This window comes from Primulina tabacum, chromosome 16 (assembly GCF_025594145.1).
Source record: "Primulina tabacum isolate GXHZ01 chromosome 16, ASM2559414v2, whole genome shotgun sequence".
Lineage (NCBI taxonomy): Eukaryota > Viridiplantae > Streptophyta > Magnoliopsida > Lamiales > Gesneriaceae > Primulina > Primulina tabacum.
Window position 1 is genome coordinate 2010250 of NC_134565.1, and position 19030 is coordinate 2029279.

Below are 19030 nucleotides of genomic sequence, written 5' to 3' on the forward strand. Positions count from 1 at the left end.
CTACAACAGGACGTAAGTTTTATTGAATTCTAGTATCATTTGAAATTATGATATTGGGGGAATTATGATTTGACTGATATATTGTGTTTTGGGTATACTGATCAGTATATAACTGAAGTCAGATCGAAGAACGGGCTGTGTATGTAATTGTTATGATTTTCTGAAGTAATATGAACGAGATTGTATAGATTTGATATCATGACATGTTCTTATTGAAGATTATGATTCCTATTGATATCGATTATGAGTTATGGTATTATTTATGTGATGTTGAGATTGACGGGGCAATCAAGACTGTATTATTATGCCATCAAAGCATCAGTAGATTGATTGTGATCAGATTCGATAGTGATTTCGATTATATCGTGATATCGTCGATATGGATTAGATTGTATCTTGATTCGATATTGATCAGATAATGTTTGATTTGAGTATTGATCAGAATAGATTTTGAATTGAGTTGCATATTGAGATTGTGCCTATGCGATATTGTATTTCAGATTGATATGGACAGATTTGACTTTGAGACTTCGACTTCGTCAGACCGAGAAGATAAATGTATAAATTAATGTTGAGTTGGGATTGCACAACTCGAGTAAAGTTTGACTTGAGTTTCCCGAAATCACATACTTTATTTTATTGCATTGTTATTTGCAATTGAATGATATTGATATCTTTGATTTATTGATTGATGTACGGAGTCATAGGCGGATACGTCTAGTCGTACACGAGTGATCTTGTGATGTGACAGAAGCGCCTGATAGTGGTGGGATCGCCACGGGCACATTGCACGATGTCACAAGATAGGATATTGGTGAAAATGCCAAAGTCTGTGACGGTTAGGTCAAGACACCGGACGTTTGGCTATATCGGAGTGAATAGAATTGGAGTTTCTTCTATTACTGGTGTTCGATATGGAAAGAGCCAAAGTCCGTGAATAAGAACATACCACCACCCCAATCGGGAGTGTAGGTGGGTGTATGTTCTTATTCCGATCGGGATCCCTAGATTAGGACTGAGTTGAGTCTGAGTCTGAGAATCACGGAGAGTGATTCATTGCTTGATATGGAATTATGTTCCTGATGATGGTATATGTTTAGAATATAATTTATTCTTGATATTGATTCATGTTTAGGATTATAATACATGTGCTGAATATTTGATACATGTTATGAATGTTTAATTCATGCTTTTATATTGCTTATATGAAAGGCATGTAGACATAATTTATACTGGGAATATAATTCTCACCGGAATTATCCGGCTGTTGTCTTGTTTGTATGTGTGCATGACAACAGGTGGGACAGGATCAGGGTCAAGAAGAGAACGAGGCTGGACTAGATAGCGTGGAGATCCGGGCTCAGAAGTAAATTAGGAGTCAGTACTGATATGTAGTTGAACCTAGTGAATTATTGTAGACAATACAGGATTTGTATGTTTGTATTTAATATGTAATTCAGATTGATTTACATAACGTTTCCGCTTTGTATTTAAAAAAAAAAAAAACTTTAGACCCTGTTTATTATCATTGATTAAATTGTCCTAATGAGGACTAAGAACATGATTAGCGTCCGGGTCCCCACAACAGGTGGAATCAGAGCTTTAGGTTCCAGAACAATAGGTTCTAGAACTGTAGGTTCTTGAGACTGAGATAGAAGCTAGTGAGCGGGGTAGAATGTGTTTTCTTTCCTTGCATGTGATTGCTAGCATGTGATTTATTATAATGTTGAATTACATTGTATATGTTAATATTGCAGTATGTTTTACTATTTTGGAAGATACATGTTACCTGAATATCTGAGTTGATTTGGTAATATGTCTGATTTGAAAATGAATCAGAACCAATTCTTGATCAGAGGTAAGCTGATCAGAAAGGGACTGAGATTGATTTATCTTCTGTGATTGCTAACTCTTGTGATTATCAGATATACCTCCGAGAAGAATTCGAGAATTGGGTAGTACTTCGAGTAATCAGATGGATGTGTCAGAAACTCCGATGGAAACAATGATGACGAGGTTTCAGTCGTTTCAACCGCCGATTCTGAAGGGTACTGAGACACCAGTCGATTGTGAGAATTGGTTAGAGGATATAGAAATGCTATTTGAATTTCTGGGTTTCACAGATGATTGTAGAGATTAAACTGATTGGGCACCAGTTACGGGAAATCGCAAGTAGTTGGTGGCTGGTAACCAAAGAGTATTAGAACAGCGTGGTACGGTAATTACGTGGGAAATCTTTAGAGCGGAATTCTATAGAAGATTTTTCTTAGTTTCGTACCGAGAGGACAAGAAAGCAGAGTTTGAGAATTTGAAACAGGGCCAACTGAATATTGAAGAATATGTTGCTAAATTCTCTACTTTATTACGTGTTGCTCCTCTTTTTGCTGGGAATGATGAAGTTGTAGCGAATCAGTTCATCAACGGATTGAATGCTGAGATATCTTCCTTGGTAAAGGTAGAGCGACCCCAGCATTTTGGTGATGCTTTGAATAAAGCAAAGAGAGCTGAGGCAAGTTTGAGTCGACAACGAGGGAGGTTGGATGTGATCCGACCCCAGACACAGCAATCCCCTCTCAGATTTGATAGTGGCAGTACAAGTGGGAAGCCAGATTTGTTGAAAGCTCGAAAGAAACAGTTTAAGAAATTAGGGAGCGGACCGAGCGGTTCATCTAGCTCCAGTGGTTCTAGCCCGAGTTATACTGGAGTTTATTGCATGATTTGCGGAGGAAGACATCCCACTGAGCAATGTCAAGGAGTATTTGGTAGTTGCCGTATCTGCCTGACAGTCAGGACATTTTGCGAGAGTTTGTCCACAGAGAAGTTCCCGAAGATTCCAGGGAGCAGAGGCATCTGGTGATAGTGACCGAGGAACATATCCAGGATGCTCTTGATGATGTAGTGACAGGTATCTGTTCTTTTATGATTTTGTTCCATATGTATTGGGGAGATTCTCGTACATCTTATACATGATTCTGTATGAATTGCATTGACATATGCCTTATTCTGTTGGGTTTGTATATACTGTAGTATTGATTTCTTTATCTGTTGGGAGAAATATTGATATCAATGAATTCTGTAAATATCGTATACTGCAGTGAAGTGAGAATGAGATTGAGTTATACTGTGTTGTACTTGTGTTGTCTGATTTTGACTGCGTTATTGATATTGATGTGTTGACAAGTACAGAACTATTGTAGATTCTTGCCAGGAGATGGTGAGATTCGGACCTGAAATGGCCGAAGAGTGAATAATATACGGTAAGGATTTTCGATTTAAAATTCCTTTGATATCCATATTATTTATGATTCGATGATTATCAAAAGGAATGGAGTAATTCCTTATGTATTCAGTTGATTACTGAAACTGAGCGTATCATGGACTGATTTGCCAGTAGCAGGAGAATTGCTAAAGTCTTCCTAGCTGAGATTCCGGTTTGCCTTATATCAGGGAGAGTGATTTCCGCCTTGAATTGATACCAGGTATTGGTTTTATTTTAGAACTCCTTACAGAATGATACTGATTGATTTGAAAGAATTGAAATATCAGTTAGAGGATTTACTGACCGAAAGTTACCTCTGATTGTGTGTTTCTCTGTAAAGTACTTCAGTTCTGATTATGTGTTGATGAATCCGGTATTCAGAGTTATTCTGATGATTTTATGCCGTTTATCTATGATATTTTGTGATATACTCGTGGCATATGACTGACTGAATTGAATATCTGGTATTGAAGGATCGGAGAACTGAAATTGTTGTATACAGAAATTGTTCAGATATGAATCTTGATTGAAACAGATTGTATTCCGAGTATGTGATATCCGAATATGGTATACCGATTGATATTAGCACAGCTGAGGCAGTGATCAGTGGCTGAGAATGACACCAAGTCAGAAATGTCAGAAATTTATTTTTTTCATGAGTTTAACAGATTATTGTATATGAATGTTGTTTTGAAATTGCTTGCGAATTGTTATTATTCTAAAACAGTATTAAAGACATATTATATTGTTTGGGGGACATTACATCCGAAGATGATATAGCAGTTGATCTAAACAACGTCGAAGAAGTGATACAGATTATTGGAAACCGTTGAGAGTATATACAGTTCCAGCCGAATCAGAGCTGATTTTGAGAATTAAAGCACTCCAGAAGTTTAATCAGAATGTTCAGAACTCGGTTTCGATAATCAGAACAGGGTGTCGATCAGAATATCAGGTAGGTAATAGTGTATTATATGTAAATAATCGACTTGTTTGTGCCGAATATTTCGAATCTGAAATGACAGATATGGTCAGAAGCGCACAGTAATTGATTCAGTATTCTTTCTGGTAGCAGAAAAGGTATGATAATTCGAAAAGACAGTTTAATATAAACAAATGAAATCAGATGTGGAAGAATTTGTACTGAATTGTCTGAATTGCCGATAGATGAAGACAGAAAAAATGAAACAAGGAGATTGGTTATATAACTTATCGATTCCTGAATAGAAATGAGATTAAATTTCTAGGAATATCGTGATGAAGTTACCGCATCCCTCTCGGAATTGAGCATTGATTGAGTTAGGAGTGACAGACTGACCCAGTCTGCGAGTGCTAGCTCGTACATGAAGACGTACAAATATGATTATATTACTGAGATTCTGTCAGAAAAGTGATCAGAGTGCCCAGAGTGCCGAGAGTTAATTATATCAGACCATGATTTTGGTTGACTTTACACGTTTGGCAGAGTGTACAGCAAGAGTTGGGTACAAGATTATATCTGAGTATAGCATATCATTCATCGACTGACGGACAGTCAGAGTGGATTATCCAGATTTTGGAGAATATGCTTATGTTGTAGTGCTTGATTTTAGCACTAGTTGGCAGGATTTATGTCATGTCGTGAGTTTTCGTACAACAATAGCTATCAGACGAGTATGGAGATGGCACCATTTGAAACGTTGTACGGTAAGAAATGCAGATTCCCTCTTTATCGAGAAGATATCTTTGAAGTTCTTGAGATTGAATCTGATATGATTAGAGATGTGACTGAAAAGTGAAGCTGATTTGGAAGAAATGAAGACAGCTTAGAATAGACAGACTAAATATGCCAATGACAGAAGATGATCGTTGATAATTGAGGCAGAAGATTGAATATTGAATTAACTGGAATTAAACAGATTTGATAACAGCTGTTGATATTGATTTGTATAAGTTGTTGATTGTTATATACGGATGTTGTATAGCCAATATCTTGAAATTGATTTTATTAGAGTTACTTCGGGTTATATTATGATACTATATTTCTTGAAGTATTATTCCAGATTGAAATCAGAATCAGTAAAAGAGAGATAATCCAGAATGGAGACTATTCTGCTGTTCAATAGAGTTGTTAGAATATCGAAGAAGCTATTTGGAGAAACCGAATCTGATATGAGACGACGAATTCCAGAATTGTTTCATTGGAGTAAGTTTTCTTTTAGCTTCTGTATATATATCTCCTTTTTTTATCGGATTTGGTGTCTGATATGATTACCTGTGATATACGAGTGATTACTTGTGATTTCGGGGACGAAATCGTATCTTAGGGGGGGAGAAATGTAAGGCCCGAGAATTGGATTACCGTAATCTGAAATGATTTGGCGATGATTGATGTGACTATAAACGGAAAAGATTAGACCGGAATAGACGGATTAAAACACGAAATATGTGCGAGGACAGAACACCTCGCGCATATGCGCGACAAGGAGCCGCGCATATGCGCGCCAGTGGCAGAAAACCTCGCGCATATGCGCGATACGGGTGCGCGCATATGCGCGAGAGGTCCAGTAGCTAAATGTGATGTCCAGAGAAGTTGGCGCATATGCGCCGAGTAGGGCGTGCATATGCGCGAATGGTAATATGCCGAGACAGTAAGTCTCGTGCATATGCGCGAATGAGAGGCGCGCATATGCGCGAGTCACCGTAAAGCTACGCGCTGAGACTTTGTGTCTCGCGCATATGCGCGGATGGTAGTCGCGCATATGCGCGAGACGTGTATTGCAAAAGAGTGAGCCACGTTTTTATACATGCACGGGATATATATATACATTACCTCCTTCATTCAGATGTAAGGAATAGGAAGGAAACGAGGAGAAGAAGCTCCAAGTCCTTACGTGTGAGAATTTGAGCGTTACGCAAAATCCGTCCGTCTGATTTATAATCCGAGTACAGTACCGAGTTCCTAGCGACGACAGCTACAACAGGACGTAAGTTTTATTGAATTCTAGTATCATTTGAAATTATGATATTGGGGATAATTATGATTTGACTGATATATTGTGTTTTGGGTATACTGATCAGTATATAACTGAAGTCAGATCGAAGAACGGGCTGTGTATGTAATTGTTATGATTTTCTGAAGTAATATGATCGAGATTGTATAGATTTGATATCATGACCTGTTCTTATTGAAGATTATGATTCTTATTGATATCGATTATGAGTTATGGTATTATTTCTGTGATGTTGAGATTGACGGGGTGATCAAGACTGTATTATTATGCCATCGAAGCATCAGTAGATTGATTGTGATTAGATTCGGTAGTGATTTCGATTATATCGTGATATCGTCGATATGGATTAGATTGTATCTTGATTCGATATTGATCAGATTATGTTTGATTTGAGTATTGATCAGAATAGATTTTGAATTGAGTTGCATATTGAGATTGTGCCTATGCGATATTGTATTTCAGATTGATATGGACAGATTTGACTTTGAGACTTCGACTTCGTCAGACCGAGAAGATAAATGTATAAATTAATGTTGAGTTGGGATTGCACAGCTCGAGTAAGGTTTGACTTGAGTTTCCCGAAATCACATACTTTATTTTATTGCATTGTTATTTGCAATTGAATGATATTGATATCTTTGATTTATTGATTGATGTACAGAGTCATAGGCGGATACGTCTAGTCGTACACGAGTGATCTTGTGATGTGACAGAAGCGCCTGATAGTGGTGAGATCGCCACAGGCACATTGCACGATGTCACAAGATAGGATATTGGTGAAAATGCCAAAGTCTGTGACGGTTAGGTCAAGACACCGGACGTTTGGCTATATCAGAGTGGATAGAATTGGAGTTTCTTCTATTACTGGTGTTCGATATGGAAAGAGCCAAAGTCCGTGAATAAGAACATACCACCACCCCGATCGGGAGTGTAGGTGGGTGTATGTTCTTATTCCGATCGGGATCCCTAGATTAGGACTAAGTTGAGTCTGAGTCTTAGAATCACGGAGAGTGATTCATTGCTTGATATGGAATTATGTTCCTGATGATGGTATATGTTTAGAATATAATTTATTCTTGATATTGATTCATGTTTATGATTATAATACATGTGATGAATATTTGATACATGTTATGAATGTTTAATTCATGCTTTTATATTGCTTATATGAAAGGCATGTAGACATAATTTATACTGGAATATAATTCTCACCGGAGTTATCCGGCTGTTGTCTTGTTTGTATGTGTGCATGACAACAGGTGGGACAGGATCAGGGTCAAGAAGAGAACGAGGCTGGACTAGATAGCGTGGAGATCCGGGCTCAGAAGTAAATTAGGAGTCAGTACTGATATGTAGTTGAATCTAGTGAATTATTGTAGACAATACAGGATTTGTATGTTTGTATTTAATATGTAATTCAGATTGATTTACATAACGTTTTCGCTTTGTATTTAAAAAAAAAAAATTAGACCCTGTTTATTATCATTGATTAAATTGTCCTAATGAGAATTAAGAACATGATTAGCATCTGGATCACCACACACATATATATATATATATATATATATATATGAGACGAGATACAAATTTAGTCATTCAAAGGAGCTCATATTAACAATATAATACATATAATAATTTGAATTTTGTTGTCTCATTGGATTCAAGTAACATTTAGTCAATGACAAAAACTTGTGTGAGACGGTCTCACGAGTCGTATTTTGTGAGGCGGATCTCTTATTTGGGTCATCCGTGAAAAATTATTACTTGTTATGCTAAAAATATTACTTTTTATTGTGAATATCGATAGGATTGACCCGTTTAATAGATAAAGATTCGTGAGACTGTCTCACAAGAGACCTACTCTTAGTTAATTATTGGTATGAAATTATAAATATCTTGTATAGAATTTTGTGATTTTTTCATTAGTTTTTTTTTATATTAATTTTGCTCGATAAAATTATATTACACAATCAAAGAAAAGATAAATACTCCGAGAATAATCATACGGATACAATCTCTAAATTACATGTCAAAGATCCATCCTATATTAGAAAATTAAATTTATAAATTATGGATTATTTTGAATAATTAAAATAATATTTCTATCAAGTGTTCATTTACCTATCAAGTGCGATGCACATTAAGGTAACGTGTTCTATCATCATAAAAAAAAATGGTACTAAATTCATGAAAAAAAACTGAAAATGGAAAATTTTTAACTATGCGCACCAACCCCTCCATCTTCTCGTTTCGGTCCACGTTGTTGTTCTCGAATCGTGGCTCCATAAAGATTGCTTCTTTTAACGCTGCAAGAAAGGGGCAACACTGCCACTTTGTTCTTTTTCTGAAATACAGAAAGAGAATCATTGCGCTTTTTTCCTGACATTATTTTGTCACCTTCCATTAAAGAAATAAAAAAACTGGGATTTAGTGGAAAGAACAGATTTTTTTTCAAAAAAAAAAAAAAAACTGAGATGCACATAAGACATGCTTGAGAAAGTCTATCACATTCTCAAAATATTCAAATTTCGGATTGCCTTAAATATCAGATAAGGCAAATCCCATTCTAGAAACAAGATTTTGAGAGAAGGAATGGGTTTGAAGCTTTTGCTTTTGATCATGGTACCCATTTGGGTTCTTAGCTCCAGTCTGTTCTCGGCTCCACTAGATGTGAGGGCAGATCCCCCTGTGTCTGACCCTGTTCTTCCTAAGGAAAAAGAACCCGTTTTCAAGAATTCTTCTGATTTGATTGCGCCGCCTCCAGGTAACACAAGAATGTCTATTGCATTTAGTTCAGTAGTTGCGACTTTTGAAATGGTGGGCTTTGAGGTTTTTCTGTGAGTTTGTTATTTTTTCTATTTTTTCGGCTTGGCCCGATTTGTTGTATTCTTGAAAATGTTGATCGCACATAGATTGTATTAATCTTCTACTTCGATTGTTTCCCTTGTATTTGCTTTTGGCACTTATTAGCTGTAAAAAAGAAACGTGTTTGGGGAAATAATAATGCGATATTACTTTAAGTTGATTGTGTCATTGGCTTTGTTTTGTTTTGAAGTTGGAGAGGTTGAGGTTGCGCACAGCAAGGACTTGAACAAGAGAATACTTATCGCTCTTGTTGTTGCTTCAACTCTTCTGGGAGGAATTTTGCTGCTTCTGTCATGTTTCTTAATCTGCAGGCTGAAAATTTTGAAGAAATGTAATGCAAGAGGTGATTTGAATTCAGGTATATCTGTTTGAAAGTAGATATCCTGTTTCCCTTTTCACTTTCATTATTGTTATTTATTAACTCTGCATATGTAGATGCTGCTAAAGGAATGTCATTAAGTACGAGTTTGGATAAATTTTCTTCTTTAAAGAGTGGTGGCAACAAGGGTTGTCCTATTCCTGCAATTGAGTACCAATCGCTAGTATCTGCTACAAAAGATTTTGATGAAGGGAATGTTGTAGGAGAAGATGGATTCGGGCGTGTGTATAAAGCTCGTTTCAATGAGAACATTCACGCGGCTGTGAAAAAAGTATATGCTGGTGGGCAGGAAGCTGAAAGAGGATTTGAGGTCAAGTGCGGGCTAATTTTGACTATAGCCAGGAAATGTTTATGTTAGTTTTACGGATATTCATTATGCTCGATTTTGTTTGGATTTGCAGAATGAGGTCGAATTGCTTGGTAAAATACAACATCAAAACATTGTTTCTCTTTTAGGATATTGTATTCATGGCAAAGCACGGTTCTTGGTTTATGAAATGATGGAGAACGGGTCATTGGAATCCCACTTGCATGGTAAATTTCAATTTTCACGATTTTTGGTTATGTCGCAAGATTAATCAATGATAGTTTTGTATTTCTTACATGAATGAATTTGTTTTAGAACGTAATCGTGGATCGACTTTGAATTGGCATCTAAGAATGAAAGTCGCCCTTGATGTTGCAAGGTACCCCTTTTTTAGTGAAGTTTTTGTTTTTATCATTGGTTTCCCAGCCTTAGTGCCTTACCAAACACTTTTTACCTCTAACCAGAGGATTAGAACACTTACATGAAGTTTGTGACCCACCTTTGATACATAGAGATCTGAAATCATCGAATATTCTTCTTGATTCCAAGTTCAATGCCAAGGTAATATTACAGAAGAAATGTTCTGTTTTCTCACATAACTTTGATTATACGTGAATATTACGAGATAGCTGATTCACTTAGTCTTTTGGTTCAAGCTCTCTGACTTTGGCCTTGCAATCTCTGGAGGGAAACTGAACGCAAACAGCCATAAGTTTTCTGGAACCTTGGGCTATTTAGCTCCCGAGTACTTGCTAGATGGTAAAGACTATTCCTTGTACTTGTCTGCACAGAAAATGGCTTATTACATTCCGCACTGTTTTTCGAGGAAGCAACAATTGCCCGGATATGATCAAAACATCATACTTAGATTTTTAATTGTTATACTGTTTAAAATAGTTGAAAATAATGGAATTAAACTCTCTTCTACAGTTATTTCTTGCACAATGATAGTCATTCAACTCTGAATTTATTAGCAACAAATTCTTGAACAATTTATAGGTAAACTTACAGACAAAAGTGATGTGTATGCGTTTGGCGTGGTACTTCTTGAGCTTTTGATGGGAAGACGTCCTGTAGAAAGATTGGCTGATGCACAGTGCCAATCTATAGTTACCTGGGCGACGCCTCATCTTATGGATAGATCAAAGCTTCCAAACATTGTCGATCAAGCCATCAGAAACACAATGGATTTGAAGCATTTGTATCAAGTGTGTTTTTTCACAAAATACCAACCACTCTTGTGCTCGAGTATTTTCGAAAACTAGTTTTTTAACTCAATTTGATGGTATCCATTTTCGTGATCAGGTGGCAGCAATAGCTGTGCTATGCGTACAACCAGAGCCGAGTTATAGACCACTCATAACTGATGTCTTGCATTCTTTCATCCCCCTTGTGCCTCTTGAGCTCGGAGGATCCCTTAGAGTAATCGATTCTGCTCCCTGAACATATGCTAGTACTACTACTTTTGTTCATCTGTTTGCATTTCTATACCAAATGCCTGTTTCTATGTTCTTGGTCTTAGACTGCATAAACTCTTCTGCCAGAAAACCAGATTAATAATATACAATACGCAGAAATTTTTGTTTTGCTCTTAGAGTTATGAACGAGAAAGGTTTTGTTGTTTTGTCGTTGTACCCTGCAGCTGGCAAAGAATATGTCAAGCCGCCTATCGGACAGGCTCTTATTTTATCAATTTTATGGCTTTTCCAGTTCATGCCCATCTAAGGGGTACGAGTCAAAAAAAGTTCACTCGATTCCCAAGGATCATGGTAATTCAGAAACAGGAAACAGTTGATCATGGTAACTCAGAAACTGGAAACAGTTCAACCAATGCAGGCTACTCCTCACACAGGGGCACCTGAATTCTCATCTCATGTGATTTTGAAATGTCTAAGACACTGACATGTTCGATTGCATGAAATCTACGTTTCTTTGAGATTATTCCCTGGACCAAAAACGAGCATATAAACGTCGGTGGACATTGTGCGTAGTTAATGCTTCTAATGTTTAGATCAATAATAGGTTCTTTTTTCAATCTTAGATCTTCTGTACAAAATAGCGATCAATTTTGTGTTCCACGAATATAAGTGAATTATACATCTGCTGTATATAATTTTTTAAATTTTTCTTGAAGAATATGTATCACATATCAAATGCATGCTACATAAAGTGGAACACCAATTTATGTCTGAAGAATCTAGAATGGCTTTTCTGCTACTGGTCGATGTAAATCGGCATGTTCTAGTCTACAAATTCTCTTCAATTCACAGCAAACAATCTGTGATTCATCAAACCTTCCAAATCCTTTTAACTTTGTCTGTAACCAAAACAACGTAAAAATGCTTTCTGTCTCTATCTTACAACCAGATAATACAAAGAACAAAACGATTTTCTCTGCAAAACCAAAGTTCCACAGACAAAAACAATCCGAGAACAAGAATCTTGGTATGAACCATTAATGCTAAAGCAACAGCCAGTACAAAACTTGTCTCCCTCCTATATAAACCTCAAAACTTCTAAGGAAACGAAAAAAGGAAAAACAGTTATGAGTTCAATTTCCATCGGGTTTTGTAGTAACAGCAGCAAGAATCTGTTTGTAAAGATAGTTCATCCAGGTGGTCACGTGGAGCTACACGACCGGCCAATTCTAGCTTCAGAGCTACTCAACCGTAACCCCAAATGCTGTGTCGCACACCCCACAATATTCCAGCAGCCATATGACATAATTTCTCCAGATACCTTGCTAAATCTTGGCCAGAAATAATATGTTGTTCCCATTATTACTGTCAAGAAACTTCAACTCCATTGTTCACCTTTTATACTTGAAGGGAACCAGCTAGCTAGCAATCAAGATAATGAAATTGATGAAACGAACTCGTTTTGTTGGTCGTTTAGGAACAGCAAGTATGGAGCAGGGACCGAAAAAATGGAAAAAATGGAGGGTCTATGGATGGAGGGATGAAGTTTGAATCCAGCATTAGTGATATTTCCAAAGAGGAGATGATGAACTATATGGGAAGAAAAGAGGTTACAGGAATAGGGAGGATTCTGATATTTCAACAGGCAGCCTGTCTCCAGGGAGATTATCACTTGCATCTTAAGATAGTTGACAGCCTGATTTCGAAAGCGTTACAGCAAAATGATATCCTTCAAGAATTTGTATGGAAAGAAAAGTAATTTCTTTTACAGAATATGTCCAACAATCCAAAGTGAATGTTTTGGTTTAGAGTAGGAGGATATGCTCGGTATAAACAACACAACAAGTATAGTTTCGTTCAGAAACAGAAATACTGCCTCTAAAATACATCAAATGCTTCCCTCCACTCCATTTTCGGATCCATCTCCGCGATTTTCGATCTCATAAGTTGGTGAATCCATCTCGAACTATTACGAGTCTCGATGTCAGTTTCACAAGAACATGTGTCAAGGCTAACAAATTCCAAGGTTCTCTCGTGCAGAACATTAATGTGGAGTCTGACAAGTTTGGAAGCTCTCTCGCCTAGAACACCAGTTATTTGTATTTGAACACTCTTCTCTAAAATATGTGGTCTACAGGTGTTTCTCTTGAGAATTGATCAACAAACTTAGATTAGAATACACCCATCAGGAAAAAAAAGTTCTACAAAAATGGCCATGGGGAGATATTTGTTACAACTGTGCTTTGAATCCGAGATCTCGTCCCAAATTTGAGACCTTGATATAAGATGAACTAAGAGTCATCCGCAATTACTATTCTTGGTTTGAATATGAGTGACTACTTCAACTTTGTGCAATAATCAGTGTGATTCAAATTATATGGATCCATCAAATTTGCCAGCGATTTATAAGTTGTTAAGCAAGATTAATTATGATTCTGATTGATGGTCATTAGCAACACGCTTTCTAATGGACATACCAAAAAACTTGCAACTCTCGACTCGTACGCCAATTTCACAGACTAATAAGTTCACAAAATTCTCACATATACTGACTCGAGTTTATTCGCGATTAAAATATGATATATTTTTCGAATTCTAGGACTCCGTCTCGCCATTATGGTTTGTGTTAAAATTGGCAAACCGGGTCAGAATATTGACAACACAACCAATCTATTTTATGTGGCTGGTCGAGATTCTCCGACTGACTTGACCTGTTTTGATAGCTGTGTCTGTTATACATAAATAAGGGATGTATATTATAAATTTATGATACATGTCAGAAAAACCAAACAGAAGTCATGTAAAATATATTTTTTAGACATAGGTGAAGGAATTGAATTTTTTTTAAAAAAATAAATCTACTCAAGATTTTGATACTATTAATCCTCTACACTGAGATTGAGGAGCGGAGAAAATGCATGCAAGTTGATGGAAGGCATGTGGAGGCAGTCGTGGGAAATGGGCCCATTTAGATTGAATGGTTCAGTTGTGGACAAATGAAATATTGCATTCAAAGTATGTATGTAACAATGGCACATGCAATGGTGATGTCTGCGGGAAGAGGATTGATAAGGATTGTTGTTGAAAATATACATGTATTAGGAAAGTAGCGAATTTAGATACGTTACACCTGATGCGGCATAGAAACTATATTTCATCGAGATTGAACAAACATATTTTCTACTGCCAATACACCGGGGTGTGTTATACTTGATGCGACATAGAAACTGTAGTACTCGATAATGGACATAGTTTTTTGAGATTATATATGACATGTAGACAACTTGCATAAAATTTCGATAATTGTAGCAAAAGTCGTGAAATTTGAAAATTATCGTGGAATTTTTGGGTGTAAAAATTTTATTAGAAATGTTCACCAATTGATTAAAAGAAACAAGTGGGAAAGACAACTTTTACCAATGGACATTCATTTTGAAAATCTTTATTAGATGGTGATTTTGTGAATGAATGCGCGTGGACTTTGATGTTGAAATGTTTTTGGACAGTATAAATCATAGAGATTGGACACTGTCCCTAATTAAAATAACACAATTTATTTATTTATATAAAATTTTAAAAAAAATGGGTCAAAAAGACAAAATAAAAAGAAGAACTTTGAATCAATAGTATGACTCTAATTCCATAGTAGTGTGCAGCAGCTGTTATATGTGGTGATAACACAAAAATAAAGCGAATGAGAAAACATTATGGACTGTGTTTCTCCTTAAATGAACATCAATTATTAGCCCTATTTTTCTCAAACCTTTTTCACATGATGTTATAATAACAAATAGTAAGGAGAAAGAGAACATGTTATTTCGAGAGTGTTACTCTACGTGAACATATTCTAACATGATATACGATAAACTTATATAATCTAATGATATTTTGGGGTATCGGGATATCTTATACCTGACGCATCAATTTAATATAATTTATTGACTTTCTATTTTCAAAATCTGGTTTTTAAATAGGCATAAACAATTGAATCTTGCCCCACCTCTCTATATTTTTTTTTTAAAAAGAACTATATATCCAAGGAGTCACATGAAAACTATCAAGTACCAACTTTCAAGACTAACATGGAGTTGAGAAAATACTTCCAAAAGCATTAAATGCTTTAATGGAGGCCAAAAAACAGCCATGGAGTCTCAGGCTACATTTATGACATCATATGATGTTAATACAAAATGCATCTAGTTTTTTGGATGATATTTGAATATATCTATAAATTGCTCTTCTAGACTTTTTTTTCACTCCCAAATACTATTTGGAAAGAAGAAGAAAAAAGACCTTTTAGTTTTAATACTGTAACAATGTATGCTTGAATATACTGTTAGAACAATTTTCATAATTATTTAAGTTTGTCGATAACGAACAATGTTTATCGCTGCGAAAATTATAGGGATCGAGTTTTCGTGTCTGTTCTGAATCGAATGTTTGATGAAAAATCGCGTCTGTTCTGAATCGCGTCTAAGTTTGGTTTTCATGAAAGGGTGCATTGTTTGATGAAGAGTCGCGTCTGTTCTGAATCGAATTTTCATTTCTATGTATATGACATCATTATATCAAGAAATTTAATTGATTTTTTGTTAGATTCTGATTTGATTTAGTCACCTAAAAATACAAAATATCTTCATTGTATCTTGAGAGAAATTTTTCACATCCACGTGACTAAAATCAAGGGAGAAAACATTTATTAATTAAATGAAAACGTTGCAAAGGTATCTTAGAGTTCATTCACGAATTATTTATATTCGAAATAAAACTCTCAACATATACATGTATATTATTGAAGGATAAGGATTTTTAAGTAATATTTTTTAAAATCCCAAGAATTTGTATGATGTTTTGATAAAAATTCATTGATTCTTAAATTCACATTGACTTTCATCCCATGATGATAGGAATATTTGTCACAATATATATAGATGCATAAAAAATGTTGAAGAAATGCCACTTAGATGTCACTGGTTGATATCGGCATCGGCTCATGCATGTTTGAGCCTAACCTCCCTTCCCTCATGTGCCCGCCACCAAATTGTAACTCGGGAAAAAAGTTTGTCGAAGAAATAGATTCAAGTAAAAGGGGAAGAAACAATACTAAAATCTCTCCACTACATTGTTGAATTTCCCATAACAGAAGAAAGCTCAATTGAACCATAATCAAGTAGCTCCCGAATCATCTGCTCAATGTGATCATCTTCAAGAGATTCAAATTTCTGCCCATTATCTCCTACTGGGATTTCGCAATTATTAACACCCTTTTGATCATTCCTTAAATCAATGGCATTCCCTCTGTCAAAACATGGAAAATGATCTGCTTCGTTTAGCTTATTAACTACTGGTTTCTTGACCATTTTGAGGGAAGCCATGTGGCATTTATGTAGCTTAGCGATTAGTGTGGCTGAAAGAAGCTTCGCTGACGATGATCGTGGCTCGTTCGGGTTGTGGGAGAAGTTTGTGCGCGCTCTAGGCCCGGACATGATACGTGCAGCCTCGTCGTACGCCTTGGCAGCATCCTCTGCTGTCTCGAATGTGCCTAGCCATACTCTTGTCTTTCTGCATGAAAAAGATAAAAAGTAGTCATTAACAATTAACATAGCCATTATGGTTAACAAGACACAACAAATATTTTGTAAGAACCATATTCGAACAAAACCACAGTATCCAGAGAGGACTACATGCTCGTTAAATCCAAGCAACGGAATAAACTTGTTCGTTTCACGAAACAATGAACCAGACACTTAAATTGACGGGTAGTTTGTTTTCTTGAAATTAATGCTGAAATTCATTAATGCACCCCCACCCTTTGTGGATACATCAAACATCCCCACAGACAGAAAACTAGAAGTCGAGTCCACAAATACATGAAGAGAACATGGGAGCTTACAGTAAAGGGTGGCGAATTTCGGAAACCCAGGATCCCCAATGTCGCTGCCGTACGCCGCGGTACCGTTGTTGCTGTCTGGCCATGGAGGTATCTGGTGGGAAAATCGAAGTTCTGCAAGCAGTTGTATTTCGTAGGAGCAAATTTAGGAAAAGTGTTTGTGATAATGTCTCCAAGAGAGATGACAGTGGCAACATCGGGGGGGTTTATGTAAGCGTACTTTGCGGCTTTCAGCTGGCAATCAAGCATGAGATTGGACCCCACAAGACTTTTCTATGGCCTTTCATCTCCCATTCCCATTATCTTGTTTTTTGTATCGCGAGACGTGCCAGCCGAAACCCTTTACGGCTGACATATATATGAGAAGATTAAAGATACTATCGACACCTTAAGACTCAGTTGAGACAGATCTCGAGTTTTAAACTCATGTAAATCTACTATCTAATGGATGAACATAGAAAGTCGAAAATCATGTGGATTTGATTCGATTTGGCTATGATGATGAACAGGGTGAATTGAGTATGAGTTTGATGGGCAATTACACCATATCTGGTTGATTTATGTCTTGATTTGTCAAAATTCCGGGGGAAACTACCCGAGCTTGAAGTATTTGCATACTTAAGAAAGTAGAGAACCTTATTGGGCGTCTGGAAGATTCTCAGGCGTAGTCACTCCAGCGCTCAAGTCAGTCAAACATTTTATATCAAGAGAATGTGTTGGTAGTATGAATATTTTTTGCAATAATATATGAATGCATGATTATCGAGCAAATCTTGTATTTATAAGATAAAAGTCGATGATGATTTTTTTTCAATGTCCAGCTACTACTCATGACGAGATGGGCGCCCATGCTCTCCTTTCTGACACTGACAAATCTGATAGCCTATACCACCTTCAGTATAGTCACATCACTTCTATGCGCTGAAATACCTGCCAATGATTATCGAGACATGGCGTCCCATACTTATCAACTCGGAGATGACATCTGTACCGAGGTGCTCGGGTGGATGAATGAATTGAAAATTCACTCCTTTTATGTTTATATAGTGTTTCATGTTAATTAAAATGAATTTCAAATTTATCAAATAATGATGTCGTTTTCATTTTATTTCGTGTGACTAATATGTAAATAGTATATAAATTTAAGATTTGATATATTGTTTCATTGCTTAGAATACAATCATATTCGAAATTGATTCATTTTAAATCCATATCCACACATGCAAACTTACTAAATGGGCAAATTAAAATGAATTTCAAATCCACTCCACTCTATATCAAGTTATTCAACTTCAATAGTAAATGTCATAGAATTCAAATACAAAAGAGATGCATGCCATTTGAATTCCAATTCTCAAGCCCCCCGAGATCCTCTTAAAACAAAATTTATCAATCTAAACACAATCAAAGAAAAACGAACAAAATTGGTATTATTGTTCTTATTACTTTTATAAATATATATTTTTTGGATATAGGGAGTGTTTATTATTGAAGGGAAATATATATTCCTAATTTTAATTGATATATCTTATTGATTTAAATTATTTCCCTAATATTATGTTTCCTTGTTGATTTAATTGAGTTTCGTATTTAATACGATTTTGCCTTTCTTAGATAATGAGATACTCATTCAAATATATTTAAAGATATGCTAAGAGTTTATTCCTAATAAAACTCTTATCTTCCCTTGTGAAATAGGTTTCCTTGTGGAGATAAAAGTCTACATTCATAAATAAGAGGAATAGGACTGCATTGTGGCGGCTCTTCTCTCTGGATGATACATACGCTCTCTTGCACACGGTATGAAGGTTTTCAGAGAAATAAATTCAATAAGCCATTGCTGATTTGAAGAGACATGATAGGGTGTTGCCGTGAATGTTGTGAACATCTGTGAAGAAGTTGATCGAAGATTGCTTTAC

The 19030-nt window shown here is 36.1% G+C and overlaps 2 protein-coding genes across 7 annotated transcripts; one reads left to right on the forward strand and one right to left on the reverse strand.

Moving 5' to 3' along the window:
* Positions 1-8488: 8488 nt before the first annotated feature.
* LOC142529673 (putative receptor-like protein kinase At1g80640) lies at positions 8489-11922 on the forward strand. 6 transcript variants are annotated; one of them, XM_075635276.1, is made up of 11 exons: positions 8489-9016; positions 9308-9475; positions 9553-9806; positions 9898-10030; positions 10119-10182; positions 10268-10364; positions 10460-10562; positions 10803-11011; positions 11109-11225; positions 11446-11572; positions 11656-11922. In XM_075635276.1, exons 1-11 carry the CDS (start codon positions 8845-8847, stop codon positions 11703-11705), a joined length of 1494 nt encoding a protein of 497 aa, XP_075491391.1. In that variant the 5' UTR covers positions 8489-8844; the 3' UTR covers positions 11706-11922. The 6 variants fall into 6 exon arrangements, with proteins under 6 accessions (XP_075491391.1, XP_075491397.1, XP_075491396.1 ...); XM_075635282.1 differs by having other exon boundaries at positions 8492-9016; positions 11514-11572; XM_075635281.1 differs by having other exon boundaries at positions 8492-9016; positions 11514-11922.
* Positions 11923-16061: 4139 nt separating this feature from the next.
* LOC142529287 (ethylene-responsive transcription factor ERF003-like) lies at positions 16062-17481 on the reverse strand. Its single transcript, XM_075634789.1, has 2 exons — positions 17115-17481; positions 16062-16783 (listed from the first exon to the last, which is right to left on the reverse strand). The coding sequence occupies exons 1-2, from the start codon at positions 17306-17308 to the stop codon at positions 16339-16341; spliced, it is 639 nt and encodes a 212-aa protein (XP_075490904.1). The 5' UTR covers positions 17309-17481; the 3' UTR covers positions 16062-16338.
* Positions 17482-19030: the final 1549 nt, after the last annotated feature.

Excerpts from the sequence above, each read along its gene's own strand:
- LOC142529673 (XM_075635276.1), top strand. The coding sequence starts at position 8,845 with ATGGGTTTGAAGCTTTTGCTTTTGATCATGGTACCCATTTGGGTTCTT. Across the intron at positions 9,807-9,897 it reads AAGCTGAAAGAGGATTTGAG|AATGAGGTCGAATTGCTTGG; the intron begins GTCAAGTGCGGG and ends TTGGATTTGCAG. Across the intron at positions 10,183-10,267 it reads GTCGCCCTTGATGTTGCAAG|AGGATTAGAACACTTACATG; the intron begins GTACCCCTTTTT and ends ACCTCTAACCAG.
- LOC142529287 (XM_075634789.1), bottom strand. The coding sequence starts at position 17,308 with ATGTTGCCACTGTCATCTCTCTTGGAGACATTATCACAAACACTTTTC. Across the intron at positions 16,784-17,114 it reads GAAATTCGCCACCCTTTACT|AAAGACAAGAGTATGGCTAG; the intron begins GTAAGCTCCCAT and ends TTTTTCATGCAG.